The sequence below is a fragment of the Colobus angolensis genome, unplaced genomic scaffold (genome assembly GCF_000951035.1).
Source record: "Colobus angolensis palliatus isolate OR3802 unplaced genomic scaffold, Cang.pa_1.0 Scaffold343, whole genome shotgun sequence".
Taxonomy (NCBI): Eukaryota; Metazoa; Chordata; class Mammalia; order Primates; family Cercopithecidae; genus Colobus; species Colobus angolensis.
Window position 1 is genome coordinate 1,485,025 of NW_012116744.1, and position 17,393 is coordinate 1,502,417.

Sequence of the window (17,393 nt, forward strand, 5' to 3'; positions counted from 1 at the left end):
GCCTTTGTGTTCTCCGCTATGATCTCTCTATCATATGTTAAAACCACCTTATGTGCTCCTTGAAATTCATGAATAAACAACCATTACTGGAGCAAAATGATATACTAGCATTTAATTTAAAAGCCCCCAGAACATTTTATTTTTTGAGACAGGGTCAGGTCAAGCTTTGTCATCCAGGCTGAAGTGCAATGGCATCAACACTGCTTACTGCAGCCTCACCCTCCCTGGCTCAAGCAATCCTTCCACCTCAGCTTCCTAAGTAGCTGGGACTACAGAAACACACCAGCATGTTGGCTAATTTTTAAATTTTTTTTTTTTGTAGAGGTCTCATTATGTTGCCCAGCCTGGTCCTGAACTCCTGGCCTCAAGCAATTCTCCTTCCTTAGCCTCCCAAAGTGCTGGGATTACAGGTGTGAGCCACCCCATTCAGCCCAGAACTTATTTTTTTAACCTGGAAAATTTATCTATTTAATACATTCAAATATAAAAATGTTTAAAACATAAAGCAGTAAATAAAAATTTAATTTTATAAAAACATAAGTACTAAATATATGCTTTTATTCTTATATGTCATCAGCAGATAAAATATTATAAATAAAAAACAACATATTATATATATTTTTAAAAGTGAGATTTTTATAAGCATATCAGTGATTTCACTGTTAAGACAAAAGCACTTTTTAATGCATTTTTCCTTCCTGACTGCTAAAACAGTGCTTTTCAACTCTTAGGGGAATGAAAAGGACAGAGTTTTAGGCTAACCCCAAATATTATCCTGATTCCTACTTTTTAAATAACTGTCTCTTGTTTAACCACTTTCTGGAGCACTTTTGAAAAACTTTCATTTTAAGTGATGGCAACCTTTATTAAGAGTAAGTTGCAGTTTTCTGCAACTCCCAGTGGATTTGTCTTTCTACACAAAATGAGTAATTGAATCCCTAATCTGATCTCAAGCCAGAAATAATCCAGTTTTCTGCATGTTTTAAACAGCATGGTGTCCTGGAGTACTAAACCCCAGCATGATGATCACTGTTCCTATCTCTCTCCTCGGCCTACTTTACTGCCCCTTCTCTAGTACCACCAGGGAGGAGTTCTTCCCTTCTGCTCTGCTTTCTCTACAATGTATTCTCTTTGATGACAAGACTTCTGTACTGATGACATCAAATTGCTAACATAATTCTCAACACCTCACTTAAGTCAGAGTTCTGCATCTCCAACAGCCTTCAAAGAACTGCCATTTTCACATCCTGTCCATATCAAATATATTTTCCTAATCTAAACTCTGTCCAGACATAAAAATTGAAAAATCAACAGATCGAGGTAGACTTCAAACAGATCCCATCATACATATAAATGTAATGGATGATAATGGGGATGGGAAGGATTATTTAATTAGTGGCGTTGAGTCAAATAAAAAGCTATTTGAGGGAAAAATACAACTGCTGTCTTCAAAATAATATATGGGTTAAAGAAAGAATTAAATACTTTTAAAAAAATCAACTAAAGTTGGCCGGGCGCGGTGGCTCAAGCCTGTAATCCCAGCACTTTGGGAGGCCGAGACGGGCGGATCACGAGGTCAGGAGATCGAGACCATCCTGACTAACACGGTGAAACCTCGTCTCTACTAAAAATACAAAAAAAACTAGCCGGGCGAGGTGGCAGGCGCCCTGTAGTCCCAGCTACTCGGGAGGCTGAGGCAGGAGAATGGCGTAAACCCGGGAGGCGGAGCTTACAGTGAGCTGAGATCCGGCCACTGCACTCCAGCCCCGGGGACAGAGCGAGACTCCGCCTCAAAAAAAAAAAAAAAAAATCAACTAAAGTTAAACTGAAAGGAAAGTGAATATTTATCAAGCCACTGGAGGTTAGAGGACTTAAACTTAGAAAACAAAAAAAGATCAAGAGTTTGACTAAATAAAAATGGAAACTTTTGTAAGTTGAAAACAGCCAAATTTCGGACACAACATACAGTCCCTTTAAGAAACAGTTTTGTATTACTTCCTTAATACTACATGCAGTAAAAAAAGTTACACTCAAAGACACCCATCAGAATAATTTGTTAGTGTTTACAATATGCAAAACACTGGAAACAAAAGGGGAAATGGCTCAGTAAGTTATCCTTTTGGATGATAACCAAAACAAAGTGAGAAAAATGCTTACATGCTTTAAAAAATAAATCCAGGCAAAGACAAGGATGAGAAGAAAACACCTAAATTTTATCAGTAATGCGAGTGGTAGGAGACGATAAACTTTTCTTTTTTGTTCCTCTCTTTATTCTCCTCTTTTTTCAAATCTTAAATGGATTAAAATAAATATTTACCCTCTTATCATCATCTTGCTTGGGTTTTCTGGTTTTTTGAAGCAATTTCAGGCCTTCAATTTGTCTGACAAGCAGTGGTATAGTCATCTTGAACCGCTCCTCTAGGCTCACAGCATCTAAAATCTAAGGAAATGTGAGTCAATTAATAGGATCTCTCTCAGAAACACACAATCCAAAAACAGGCAGTCAGAGCCATGGTTTGAATTGCCAAGTTAAAAAAAAAAAATTCTTACCAGGATTCACAGCTACACTACGGCTAAGATAACCAAATGAACTATATTAATCAGCAAGGTTGTTTGAGATGAGTATCAGAATCCTCAAAAAAGAAAGAAAAAAACAGAATCTTGATTTTTCACTTTAAAATGAAGCTGTGTGTTTTTAAGATAAAAAAAACAGATACACAGTTGATGTCAACTCTTTCTGGGAATTATTCTCTTAAAGCCCAGCATGTGTTTTCATATTAGATCTAAACAAATTATAAGTTCAAAATATTAAATGTTTACATACACAAGACAACAGAAGCACTGAACCAACTCTCACTAGTGATTTGTCGGAGCACGGGCCGCTCTCCATTCCTGCAGTAAAACACACTGCTGCCGCCCATAGCCAGGGGGCTCTCTGGCAGTCCCGTAACTCTTCTACTCCCACCGGTTTAATTGAATTCCTGTGTATAACCAACCTGTTTGTGTTAGTTGCATTTGCTATTATAACAGTTGGATTTAAGTATTAAATAAACTGGTAACACATGAAAGAGCTGTTTCACTGAAAACAAACAAATGTTCTAGGATGATTCAGTAAAAAAGACTGCTTTAAAAATAAATGTGCAAGAAAACTTATAAAGTATTACAGTTTGGGGATTAAGTCATGTAAATGTAGGATTCTACACTTTGATTACTTTTCAAGTGTCTTTAAAATTCATTTCACTTTAAATAAATAAAAATTTAAAATTATAAGTAATGTATCATAGGTGTGATTTATATAAAAAACATCATGAAGATACTAAGAAAGCAGGTCCACACATAAGGGAAGGGCCATGGCTCCACATTTAAAAATAGTGAATCAAAGAATGTCTACATATTTAAGTCAAATTAAATATTCACCCTTTTTTTTTTTTTTTTTTGAGACAGAGGTCTCTGTTGCCCAGCCTGGAGTGCAGTGGCACAATCTTGGCTCACTGCAGCCTCCACTTCCCGGGTTCAAGCGATTGTCCTGCCGCAGCCTCCCAAGTAGCTAGGATTATAGGCGTGCACCACCACGCCCAGCTAATTTTGTATTTTTAGTAGAGATGGGGTTTCGCCATGTTGGCCAGGCTGGTCTTGAACTCCTGATCTCAAGTGATCCACCCATCTCAGCCTCCCAAAGTGCTGGGACTACGGGCATGAGCACCCAGCCAAATATTGACCTTTTCGTGATTCTTTGCTTTAACTTTTTCTGTAAATTGACTATTAGTACTGATTATACAAATAAAAGAGCTGCTTGTGTAAACAAAATTATAAAACAATCACATTTGAAAGTCAGTTTAAATGTAAAAGCATTTCAACTACTTTGGGTCTCCAATATCTTTTTCTTGAAGGTCAAAACTTAACTACTCACTATCTAGATCTCAATAAAAAGTGACAAAGCAACCTGGCATTCAAGAAGGGAACACTGTACCTGGAGTTTCTCTTTGTTGCTTGTTCGGATAATTGATGTCAAGATGTCTGGTAAAGCTTCCCTTGGAAGACTATCTAAAAGACGTCTCAATTTAGCAACTGCAGGGACAGACATATCCAACATTTCAACCAACTAGAAGGGGGAAAAAAAGTCTTTTAAATGAAATCTGGCATTATTTGTGAATTTTTAAAAATCAGATTTTCATCTAGGTTTAATGTTTGGGCCTCAGTCTTTGTTTTTGAAAGATCACTGATTAATATAGTCCACGTATTTTACAGGCCTCAGAGGAAAAGTACTTTCAAAACGTCAATTAGAATGAAAAGCAATAATGGCTCAAAAGTAGTTAATACTAATGTTTACAAAGGCTTTGTAAACTTGTGCCATGATTATTTTTAACTTTCTATTGAAAAAAATGCAAACGTATAAAAAAGTCACAAGAATCATACAGTAACTCCTATATATCCTTATTCCAGATTCACCAATTGAATTCACCAACTGAAAAGTAGCATTTTGCCACGTTTGCTTTCTCTCTCTCCACACTCACACATAATTAATGAACATTTAAGGATAAGCTGCAGAATCGAGATCCTTATTCTTTAAATCTCTAATCCTGTGACAGATTAAGGACCCTTGTTCTTAAGGACAAGAATATTCTCTTACATAATCACAATATAACCCCTATTAGATGCATATTATTAGAAATATGTGTATTATTAGAAATTTAGCATAGTTGATGATATTATCACGGCCAATCAGAAGCTGAAATATTAATATTTAGTATGTGTGTATTAGTCTGTTCTCACACTGCTAATAAAGACATACCAGAGACTGGGTAATTTATAAAAGACAGAGGTTTAATGGACTTACAGTTCCACATGGCTGAGGAGGCCTCACAATCATGGAGGAAGGCAATCATGGAGGAAGGAGAAGCAAAGGCCTGTCTTGCATGGCGGCAGGCAAGACAGCGTGTGCAGGGGAGCTATCATTTATATAACCACCAGATCTTGCGAGACTTACTCACTACCAAGAGAACAGTAAGGGGGAAACAGCCCCCATAATTCAATTATCTACACCTGGCACCGCCCCTGACACATGGGAATTATTACAATTCAAAGTGAGATTTGGGTGGGGACACAGCCAAACCATATCAATTTGGACTAACTAGAATCTGAGCACTGACTGAATGATTTTTAGAAAAACAACTGTCAGGGTGTATCTGGGAGTTAAAAGACAGATTATGCCCAAGACACACTTTCAGTAACTGTGATAGTCATCAGGGCTACTGACAAATTCCCCTTTTCTTCCGAGCACTGCTCTTTCTAACTTCCTTCACACATATTAATAGGCGTGTCTAAGAGTTTTAAATTGACCCATGAAACATAGTGGAAGTGACAGTTCCTTCCGGGCAGAAGCATTACAAGCCAATGAGAGATACGTCCCATTTCCTTTTCCTGCCTCAGAGATAAGGGAAGCATGTCTTGAGATGAATCTCCAATCCACCTGGGTCCAAGTGACTCTAATAGGCAGACATAACCCCCACTAGTCTCAGGCATGAAGCATGAGCCAGAAAGACACTCATGTCATGTAACTGAGATTTCAGAGAAGTTAACACAGCAAAACTTAGTTCACACTAATTCATAAATGATGTACCAAACCCTCATTTAGTCAATTCAAATAAGATTTCATGTGCTAATAATAATCAAACCCCTCCAACAACATTGTAATTTTGGAACCTATCCATTACCTGCCTAGAATGAAGGGAATTAAAGTATAATTACGATGCTGTTCAGGTGGAAGAAGTAGATAATAAAATTTGAATACCCTTACTACTAGGAATTCACCCTATGAAAATAAATAAAACAGTTAAAACTCATTTTCCAAACATTTACTGAGTACAAACTATTTGCCAGACCCAATACACTGCTCAGTACAGGATGGCTAAAGGAGAAAAATAAATTCAAATTTGGTAGAGAAAAAAATACCTATAAGATACATTTCAATACAATGTGCTACGCATTATGTTAAATTACATGTATGACAGACTGCGAAGGCACAGAGAGAGGAATGGTAACAGCTTACAGCCGTTGGGAAAGCATAGATTCAATTTTGAAATTCAGAGATGGAGGCCAGGTGTGGTGGCGGTTAGATCATGAAGTCAGGAGTTCGAGACCAGCCTGGCCAACATGGGTAAACCTTGTCTCTATTAAAGATACAAAAAATTAGCCAGGCGTGGTAGTACGTGCCTATAATACCAGCTACTCAGGAGGCTGACGCAGGAAAATCACTTGAACCCGGAAGGCGGAGGCTGCAGAGAGCCGAAATTGCACCACTGCACTCCAGCCTGGGCGACAGGGTGAGACTCCGTTTCAAAAAAAAAAAAAATCAGAGATAGAAGAGCACTCCCAGCAGAGAACCAAAGGCAGAATCATAGAGACATGAAATAACTCAATATGAAGCTGTTTTACATTCAGCAGAGCTAGAACTAGGGTGTCAATGAGGTGATAACTAGAGTTGAGGCAAGACAGATAGGCCCAAGACAAGTTGCAAACGGTCTTAATGTTACACTAAGAAATTTCGTCTTCATCCTATAGCCATTAAAGTCTTTTACTCAAGGGAAAGGGATGCCCCAAACTTCTTTTAGAAAGGCTCAGTGAAGAGAAAAGGTTCAAGACGAAGAACTAGGAGACAAGAGGCTATTGAAGAAGTCCATTGAAGAGGGCTATAGAAGTAGATGCAGAAGGGGATGAAAGAGAATAATTAATTGGAAATAACCTTAATGTCTAAAAAGAGAAATTACAAAATTAATATACATTAACTCAATGAAATTAATAAAAGTACTTAATATGAACCTTAGACATGGATAAAAAAACAAAACATATAATTGAATATGAAATTTAACAAAAATTAAATTTGATGCATGATGATGGTAAGATAGATGTGTGGTGATCTATTTATCTCTAAAAATTCCTTTAATGTCACTGTAAAATCTTTATAAGTTTAAAAAGTTTCTCTAGATTCAAAGTGCAAAGAAGTAAAGGCAATGCAAAAGAGGCTATGAAGCCGTCTATGTCTAACAGAAGCACGAAGACCCAGGGAACATCACTGCCGAAAAGAAAAAGAAATTCTATTTCTCTCAATCTCCTTTATTCCTAAGCAGTATATTCACTATTCCAGCTTTCAAACTGAAGTTTCTTTCCTCAAAGTCCTTTTTTTCAGCCCTCATAGAAATTACAGATTCGAATTTTCTATTTTTCTTTTTTTTTTTTGAGTCAGGGTCTCACTTTGTCGCCCAGGCTGGAGTGCAGTGATGCAATCTTGGCTCACTGCAACCTCCACCTCCTAGGTTCAAGTAATCCTCCCACCTCAGCCTCCCCAGTAGCTGGGACTACAGGCACGCACCATCATACCCGGCTAATTTTTGTACATTTTGTAGAGACGGGATCTCACCATGCTGCCCAAGCTGATCTCAAACTCCTGGGTTCAAGCAATCCACCTACTTCAGCCTCGCAAAGTGCTGGGATTACAGGCGTGTACCACCGCACCCGGCCCTCAAATTTTCTATTTTTCTATTATTGTTCATTACACTATAAGTATGGCTCTTCAAATGCCACATCAGATACAAGTACCACAGGCTATGAACACTCGCCCTACACATATTTCAATGATCAGTAGTATTTATAATCGAAACTTTTAAACATCTGATCCTCATAGATCTAGTTATAGTCACTGGATTATATTAATAGAAAAGTAGACTATACTTTATAATTTTATATGTTTCATTAAGGTTTGAAACAAAATGGGGTGGGAAGAGAAGCTTTCTGTTCTATCTAGAGTTAACCAAAAAAAACTAGAATTAAGGAGTCAAATATTTAATGCATATCTAAAATGTGCTTCCCTCCCAGCATTCTAGTTAATCAAGGTTTTAACCATACTTGAAATCAGCCTACAACAGGCTTGATCTGCCATAGTTACTGCTAGACAATGTGATCTTGACTTATGAAGTAATATAACTTATATAAATGGTGCCTAGATATTTTAGTGACAAATAGCTTCTGTGCAGTATTTCATTTTTAAGCTTTAAATATTTAGGTTTAATAATTATCTAGTTTAGAGACAGTAGAAGTTAGAAGGAAAACTGTAGAAATAACATTTGGAAAAAGTTTAGAAAGGGAGGCCAATATGTCCTGGAATGATTCAGGTAGAACTCCAGACAAGAGTAAATCAGAATTAATATATTATTTATGTTACTAAGTCATTTAAATGTATACTGTCCTAAAACTTCACCATCTAACAGATTCATCGTACCTTAGGAAAGCAAAGGAACCAAAAACAAATGGGTTTTAGGAAAAAACAAAAGCAACTTACTTGTACTGCATATTTGTAAAACTGCTCCGATAGTTCTCCTAGCTCCTCCCTCATTTTACAGGTGCTGGGAAACTCCTCAAGTCGGTCCAATTGCTCTACTTCAGCAATGGGATATGGCTTCTCTTTTAAGACCTGTACAATCTGGAAACGGCACAGGCCTGTAATCAACAGAGTATAGTGGGGCTTGGGCCAGTTACTACCCACAACCTGAACGGCCAGTGCAGCTGTGCCAATCCTGAAAAACACACAAAACAGCGGTATTACAAACATTCAATATGGTAGAACAGAAACTCACTTCAGAAAGTGTTGGCTTTTCTAATAAATTCATTAAGCAAAAAAAAAAAAAAAAAACTGAAGTGTAAATAAATTATTTCTCTATTTAACTTAGCATCCAGCATGGGGCCTCTTCCGCCACTACCCTCAGCTATACGGCAAAGTGGGCCATCTCACTATAATCCGCACCGCTTTTAAAAAATTAGGTAGGAATTTGTAAACACTTGGATTATCAGGCATAAAAATGTAAGAGAAAAGTAGTTCAGAATTACATATCTTAAATTAACGTTGCCAACTAAGAATAAGGCAATCTTATACCAGGATAAATATCAATTTAAATACATTTAAATATAAATAGCATAAACCAATCTAAGAAATCTCTGTTCCAACACCAGTTGTTCTACTAGCATCAAGTCAGTTTTCTTACATAATCAATCTATGAAACTTCCACATACCCACCTTATCATAAACTGGGAACTTACATATTATGCCCGTAACACTGAATTTCTAAGTGTGAGGGCTAAATATTACAGTCCACACACTGCCATAGGCTGAGGAGAGCCAAAGAAAGACCCACATCTCAAAAGGTCTCAACCTAGTTCTCAGTGGTAATCACTTTTCCTAACAATAGGTGAAAAGGCTTTAAGTCTCAGCTTCTCATCAGCAAACACAACTCTGATCAAGTCACATATAAATTTAATTCACAGAAAGGAAGCCTCATCCAAACTAAGCCAGTTATATAAAATATAAAAATCAACATTGAGAAGATACTTCCAGATCCCAAAATAAATAACATTTTCTCCCTTCAGCCGTAGAAAAACTGGTAATTCCAGAAAAGAAAACAGAAGGACTAGTACTCTCAACACCCTGGGAAAGCGGTAATAGAAGAACAGCACACCTGCCCATCTCAAAGATAATAAATCATATAATACAGTATGTGAATATGAATGAACTTGCTTACTTCTATACACAGTGAATTCTTGATTACTTCCTGATAAATTACTCATTCCATGGATTACACATAGCCTTTGGCTTCTTTCTGCCACTCAGCTTATTCTGAACTACGTCTATCCTTTCTTACTTTTCAGTCATTATCATATTTACAATAAAAACTGATTTAACTAATAACTTAAGCCAAACAATTGAGGAGATAAATTGGTGAGGGAAAAAAATCACGTACATAAAAAACTTGAAATTATTTAGCAATTGGCTATTATTTTGACTTATTCATGTTGTGGTTGCTTTTCTTCAATCAATAGTAGATCTTATTTCCCACTTCCTGAAAGCCCACTCAGATTGCCTGAGAAGGTGAGCCACATCTAAACTGATTAGAGAATAACTTAAACCATAATTCATTGCAGATGATATTCATCAATGTTTGCACAAGGCTGAAAGAGCTCACAGTCCTGTTTGTATATAAAACATCCACAGACAAGAAACTGGATCCCCAGCCTAAAGTGTTTACAAAGTAGAAACCAAGGAGGAACCAGAAAGAGAGATGAGACAAATCCAAACCTCCAGATCAGGAGACAAATTTAATTATTTGGGCTACGTCACTGCTAAAAGGTGATGCTAAAGAGGATTTTTGGGGGTTTTTTTGTTTTGTTTTTTTTTTTTTTTAGAGAGTCTTGCTTTGTCACCAGGCTGGAGTGCCGTAGCGTAATCTTGGCTCACTGCAACCTCCGTCTCCCAGGTTCAAGTGATTCTCCTGCCTCAGCCTCCCAAGTAGCTGGGACTACAGGTGCACACCACCACGTGCAGCTAATTTTTTGCATTTTTTGTAGAGATGAGGTGTCACCATGTTGGCCAGGATAGTCTCGATCTCTTGATCTCATGATCCGCCCATCTCGGCCTCCCAAAGTGCTGGTAGTACAGGTGTGAGTCACTGCAGTTTTTCTGTTTGTTTGTTTTAGAGGGAGTCTTGCCCTGTTGCCCAGGCTGAAGCGCAATGGCGTGATCTCGGCTTACTGCACCCTCCCTCCTGCGTTCAAGGGATTTTCATGCCTCAGCCTCCCAAGTAGCTGGGATCACAGGCACACACCACCACACCCAACTAAGTTTTGTCTTTTTAGTAGAGACGGAGTTTCACCATGTTGGCCAGGCTGGTCTCAAACTCCTGACCTCAGGTGATCCACCCACCTCAGCCTCCCAAAGTGCTAGGATTACAGGCATGAGCCACCAACCTGGCCAAAAGGGGTTTTCCTATAAATTAAATACAATATTTTTGCTGTGAAAGGAAGATGTTCCAAACTGAAGAGATTAAGCTGAATTTATACTATGTCTACAAAAGGTATAGATGTATACATGTCTTAATTGCTTTTTACTTAAAATCACTTATAGTTGACTAGAAATTATCCCTTTTAAAAAAATCTTTTTTTTTTTTTTAAACAAGAGATGGGGTCTCATTATGTTGACCAGGCTGATCTCAAACTACTGGCCTCAAGCAATCCTCCCATCTCGGCCTCCCAAAGTGCTAGGATTACAGGCATGAGCTACCGTGCCCAACCTAGAATACATCCCTTTTATAGAAAAAAATCTGTGAAATTATAGATGGCTAGAAACAGAGTACCTGGTGAGACATTTTGGGTGAAAAGCATAGTGAAAAAGAATCTATTGTATATTGGGTCCCACATTTTATATATACAAACAGGTAAATAAACAAAATATTCAACTAATATTTTCCTTCTATGATATACAAAAGGTTGTACATCAAGTCAGTCTTTTTTTTTTTTTTTTTTTGAGACAGAGTCTCGCTCTATCACCCAGGCTGGAGTGCAGTGGTGCGATCTCAGCTCACTGCAAGCTCCGTCTCCCAAGTTCACGCCATTCTCCTGCCTCAGCCTCCCAAGTAGCTGGGACTACAGGCACCTGCCACGTCTGGCTAATTTTTTTTTTGTATTTTTTAGTGGAGACGGGGTTTCACCATGTTAGCCAGGATGGTCTCGATCTCCTGACCTTGTGATCCGCCCGCCTCGGCCTCCCAAAGTGCTGGGATTACAGGCATGAGCCACTGTGCCCAGCCTCAAGTCAGTCATTTTTCTAAAAATTCTGGCTCTTCCATTATATGTGCATTATTAGGTATGCTCAAAAGGCAGCATTTTAATTTTGCAACAGATCCAAACTTATACATCCCAACGATTGGTGTCCTTCCCTTTAGCTAGTAGCTCCATAAATCCACATCCTAACTATGATATTATTCAAAGAAGTTTTGAAACTCCTAACTCAAATTTACCCTCAGAGTTTGTAAGATAATGTTTTAATCCAAATCCTAACTCAAATCTACCCTCAGAGTTTGTAAAATATTGTTTTAATTCAAATGAGGTCTGACTACAACGGTTAATAATTTGTATAATTTGGAAACTGACCTAAATAATATAAGAGGTCCAAACATTTAAGAACCATCAACTGCAGTAGTGGGAAAATCTAAAAGCAGCACTACTGGAAAAAGCAGTTTTCCAAGATGAGGATATTATGTAAATATTTAATTCCGGCCTATATGCCCAGCACTTGCTTTTTTTTTTTCCTATAGACAGAATCTTGCTCTGTCACCCAAGCTGGAGTGCAGTGATGCGATTATAGCTCACTGCAGCTTCAATCACCTGGGCTCAAGTAATCCTCCCGCCTCAGCATCAGGAGCAGGTGGGACTACAGGCACATGACACCAGGCCCAGCCACTTTTTAAATTTTTTTTTTTTACTCAAAGCCCTTCATTTTTCTTGGAATCTTTAATCTTCCAAGACCTTCCGGCAATGATGCTAGTTCAGTTCAGCCCATGTTGGAATAATATGGGGCCTCCCCACTACTCTCTTTAATCCCCTTTTGTGAAAATCTACATTTAAAACTATCCATTTGGATATAGGTTTAAAATGCTTTGCAGTTTCAAAAGGCTTTCATATGTATACTTCATTTTATACCTCCTTTCACCCCATGAAGAAGGTAGTATTATTTCCTTATTACAAGTGAGTAAATGAGATTCAAAAAGGTAGAACATGGCATGGTGGCTCACACCTATAATCCCAGCACTTTGGGAGGCCAACGCAAGTGGATCGCTTGGGCTCAGGAGTTCAAAACAAGCTTGGGCAACATGGCAAAACCCCATTTCTACAAAAAAAAAAAAAATAGCTGGACATGGTGGCACATGCCTGTAGTCCCAGACACTCAGGAGGCTGAGGTGGGAGGATCACTTGAACCTGGCAGGCAGAGGTTGCAGTGAGCCGAGATGGCACCATGGCACCAGCATGGGTAACAGAGTGAGACCCTGTCTCAAAAAAATAAAAGTAGAACAACTTAGTTATACATGGTTACAAGAAAATTTAATAGAAATAAATTTAATAAATCAACTTAAATTTAAAAGATAAATTTAATAAATTAAGAGTTCCTTAATTATATTTTAAGACAAATTTTACTTTTTTCCCATCACAATGGACAATAGGTTCCACTTGTCCCTACAAGAATTATAAACATAGACCAGGCATGGTGGCTCATGCCTGTAATCCTAACACTTTGGGAGACTGAGGCAGGAGGATCACTTGAGCCCACAAGTTTGACACCAGTCTGGTCAACACAGGGAGACCACATCTGTACTTCATTTTTTGTTTTTTGAAACAGGGTCTCATTCTGTCACCCAGGCTGGAGTGTAGTGGCACAACCACAGCTCACTGCAGCCTAGACCTCCCCATCTCAGGCAATCCTCCCACCTCAGCATCCCCAAATAGCTAGGATTACAGGCATGTGCCACCATGCCTGGCTAATTTTTTTTTTTTTTTTTTGGTACAGATAGGTTCTTCCTATGTTGCCGGGCTGTCTTGAACTCTCGGCCTCAAGTGATCTTCCTGCCTCGACCTTCCAAAGTGCTGAGATTATAGGCATGAGCCACTGTAGCCAGCCTCTCACTCTTTCTTAAAACTTCATTTCTAAACTCAAGAAATACCACTAGTGTATCATATATCTTCCTTAAGAAGAGTCAATGAAGATTTAGGAAAATCTAATATAATAGATTACATTTTAAAATTTTACCATTACCAGGTAATATTTCTTGAATGTCTAAGAATTCTAATACAAATAGGAATAATGTATGAATGAAGAACTGATCCAACTTATGAAATTGTGCACCTGTTATAAATAAGGCATTAATAACTTGTTAGATAAATGCCAATGAAACTTAGCTGGGTTCTTACTGATAAGAAGCAAGCCAACAAAGAGGGGGACTGAGAAGTCGGCACTCTGAGGAAATGAAGCCATGTACCCTGAAGAGTGTAAATTTGGAAGAAGGCTGGATGACCACCTTGAAATGCTTGAAAGGATATTGTATAGGCAGTGCTAAATTATGACCCTTTTCACTAAGAAAACAATGGGTCACTCAGGAGGCACTAAAAATGCAGTTCAACTAAGCAGAAAAACGCAGGGTGCCCTAGGTCAGCATGCCAGCCAAGTTCTATACTGCAGGACAAGTCCAAAGCTCCTCCTTTAAAAAGGCTCCTACAGGTAACATGCCTGCACACTAATGTGCAGAAAGGGACTGTGCTACTTAAAACCACCAAGGAAGCGGCAGAGGTGAGTCAACATCTAACCCTGCCACTCTGTGTGGCAAAGAACGCTGGGAGCAAATTACTTCTGCTGCTCCTTCAAGGCTGCATCCAGTGTCACCTGGATGGTGTAAAGGAAACAAGAGACAGGAACAGAGCCCCTCATCTCGCCTCTGGGCTACCATACGGAAAAGCAGGTAACTGGGGAAGGACAGATTTGTGCATGGAAACAGACTAATGCTATGAATAACTCAGTATTGGTATTATTAAAGCCTTTTTTTTCTTTTTTCTTTTTTTTAAGTAGAGTGGTTTAAAGGCCATATTAGAGAAAAAAAAAGACATTGGAAACTATTACCAAGGAATATGGTACAACCTTTCCACATAGGCTTTTTAAGTAGCAAACAATACTTCTAGGATAACTAGATGGTCTGATGAGTTCTTATAACGCTGGAATTCTATGAAGACTTTTCACTTTATGCTTTCTAATTTAAATGATTAAATTTTAAATTATCTAACCCTGCCACTCTGTGTGGCAAAGAACGCTGGAAGCAAATCACTTCTGCTGCTCCTTGAAGGTTGTGGCCAGTGTCACCTGGATGGTGTAAAGGAAACAAGAGATAGGAACAGAGCCCCTCTTCTCGCCTCTGGGCTACCATACGGAAAAGCAGGTAACTGGGGAAGGACAGATTTGTGCATGGAAACAGACTAATGCTATGGATAACTCAGTATCGGTATTATTAAAGCTTGTAGAGTGTTTTAAAGGCCATATTAGAGAAAAAAAGACATCGGAAATTATTACCAAGGAATATGGTACAACCTTTCCACGTAGGCTTTTTAAGTAGCAAACAATACTTCTAGGATAACTAGATGGTCTGAAGAGTTCTTACAATGCTGGAATTCTATGAAGACTTTTCAATGTATGTTTTCTAATTTAAATGATTAAATTTTAACATTGCTACTCAGTTAAAGGCAATAATATGAATATCAAGGATCAGATCACACAGTATCTGATTATTAGTGATTCCTTCCAGCAGGAGAATTGAGGATTGTTGTTTTGGAGGGATTTTCATAAAATAAATTAAAAACCTGAAGGGTATGGTGGCGCTTGCCTATAGTACCCAGCTACTCCAGAGGCCAAAGCAGGGGATAGCTTGACTCCAGGAGTTCAAGACCAGCCTAGACAACATAGTGAGACCCCCATCGCTACAAAAAATTTAAAATTTAGCTGGGTATAGTGGTGCACACCTGTAGTCCCAGCCACTCCAGAAGCTGAGGCAGGAGGATCACTTGAGCCCAGGAGTTCAAGGTTGCAGTGGGCTATGATCACGCCATTGCACTTTGGCCGAGGAGACAGAATCAGACTCTGTCTCAAAAAATAAATAAATGAATAAATAATAAAAACCCTCCAAAATCTTGCCAGAATAATACCAACAAATAGTGAAACTTAAAATGTGACTAAATTGACTTTTCAAGTTCACAGTGTGCCCGTGGTTAATCAATACATATGTACAGGTGAAAGAAAACGCAAAGTCTAATCATGACCATGCTTGCCTAGACAGGGAACTAAGTGCCTGGGCACAGAAGGCAAAAAAATTTGGGAAAAGTAAGCAGGAGTAGGGTCACATGTTGGGAAACTGGAATCCAATACAATTTATCAAAGAGTTCTGAAACTTGGAATGTGACCAGTTCCACTCAGGCAATAACCAAAGCAGGTCAGATGGGAGCCAAAATATTTTCCATGCTTGAGAAAATCAAGGCTTTTACAACATAAATGAATACTGGGCTGTTGCGGAAGATTTGTCGGTCTCTGTTGTTTTGTTTTGCTTTCTTTTAATGGGGGTGCGGGGGAGGTACCCATCTCCTTTGAGAACTGAAGAAAGCAAAGGATTTGCCTAAAAAAAAAAATGTACATAGTCACAAGATTTTGAGGAAAAATAAGGCATGTCTAACCCTCTGGAAATCCATTCAGAGTCAGGAACCCCTAATTTAAAAATGAGTGATAACTGCCAGGAAAGGAGAAGCTCTAAACTGAAAACACAACACCTCCAGTAGAGTTAGGAATAGGAGGCGGGTGCTCGGGAGGTGAGTTTGAAGATACTTGTTGAGAGTATACTACATACCAGAAATAAAAATATAATGTGGGCCACATATAAAATTTTAGTGGCCACATTATAAAGGAAAAACAGCAGAAATCTTAACATTTTATTAACCCCAAGTACTCAAAACATTACCATTCCAACATTTAATCTATATAAAATATATTAATCAAAAAGATTTTTCAAAATCTGGTGTGTACTGTACACTTACAGCACATTTTAGGGTGACCAACCTCCTGGTTTCCCTGGGACGGAGGGGCTGAAACATAGGACTTTCAATACTACAACAATCCCAGCAAACCAGGACAACTGGCAAATCTAGCAACTCAATTTGACAAGCCACATGCACTACACAGTACTGGACAGCACAGTCATCCATCAAGCATGGTGCAAAGCGGAATATACACATTATTCAATTTATTCTTCATAACATGCCTAAGAGATGGATGTTGTCAGTTTCCAAACTATAGACTAAAAGAAACAGAGGTTAAGGCTCTCACCCAAAGTCACACCAATAAGGCGACGGTACTGGGCAATACAGTAGTAAGCCTGGGGCCTAAGAAATGATATGAGTGAAGGAGCAGAGGTGAGAAGCTAGGAAAGTTCCAGAAAGGGGGAACCAGCGAAAACGTGAGCACGAAAGACCCTTTACAATAGGAAACAGAAGTATTAAGGGGAGAAGGAAAAGGGTGACAAGGAGTATAGAAGGCACCCACAAATAGTGCAGTTTAGGAATGAAACAAGAAAAAGTTAAAACTTACGGAGCAGGGAATGTCTCAGCGGACAAAAATAATGGGTGACAGAAAAGGGGAGGCGGATAGGAGGAAACGGCAGTGGGGAGAAAGGCGGAAAGCGAAGGAAAGTGAAGGCAGAGATCACGGGGAGAAAGAAAGGGCCTGAAGAGTTAAAAGCACTGGCCTAGGAGGCTGAAGACCGAAAGCGAGGAATTGAGGGGCGGAAAGAGGATTCAAATTAAATCATTCAGAGCAGCAGGGAACCGTGTAGTTTCACCAGGTATCAGGCACTACTTCGTGAACGATCTCATTCAGGGTCATGAGGTAGGTATCTGTCATCCCCATTTTGCATTTGATAGCACCGGAGAGGCGGAACCGAGCCGCGAAGGCCGCCCCGAACCGAGCCTCGCGCTCAAGACAGGCCGTGGAC

The 17,393-nt window shown here is 38.8% G+C and overlaps 2 protein-coding genes across 2 annotated transcripts in view; one reads left to right on the top strand and one right to left on the bottom strand.

Moving 5' to 3' along the window:
• LONP2 (lon peptidase 2, peroxisomal) overlaps positions 1-8,567 on the bottom strand; it is a 104,956-nt gene extending 96,389 nt beyond the window's left edge. The window contains exons 1-2 of the mRNA XM_011952591.1: positions 8,336-8,567; positions 2,318-2,440 (exon numbers count right to left, since the gene is read on the bottom strand). Of these exons, the coding sequence (XP_011807981.1) occupies positions 2,318-2,440; positions 8,336-8,389 (177 nt within the window). The 5' untranslated portion in view covers positions 8,390-8,567. The remainder of the gene's footprint in view (positions 1-2,317; positions 2,441-8,335) is intronic.
• A 5,645-nt stretch (positions 8,568-14,212) lies between these two features.
• Positions 14,213-17,393, top strand: part of ABCC11 (ATP-binding cassette, sub-family C (CFTR/MRP), member 11) — an 84,819-nt gene continuing 81,638 nt past the window's right edge. The window contains exon 1 of the mRNA XM_011952596.1: positions 14,213-14,330. The gene's annotated coding sequence lies outside the window, so the exon portion shown is untranslated. The remainder of the gene's footprint in view (positions 14,331-17,393) is intronic.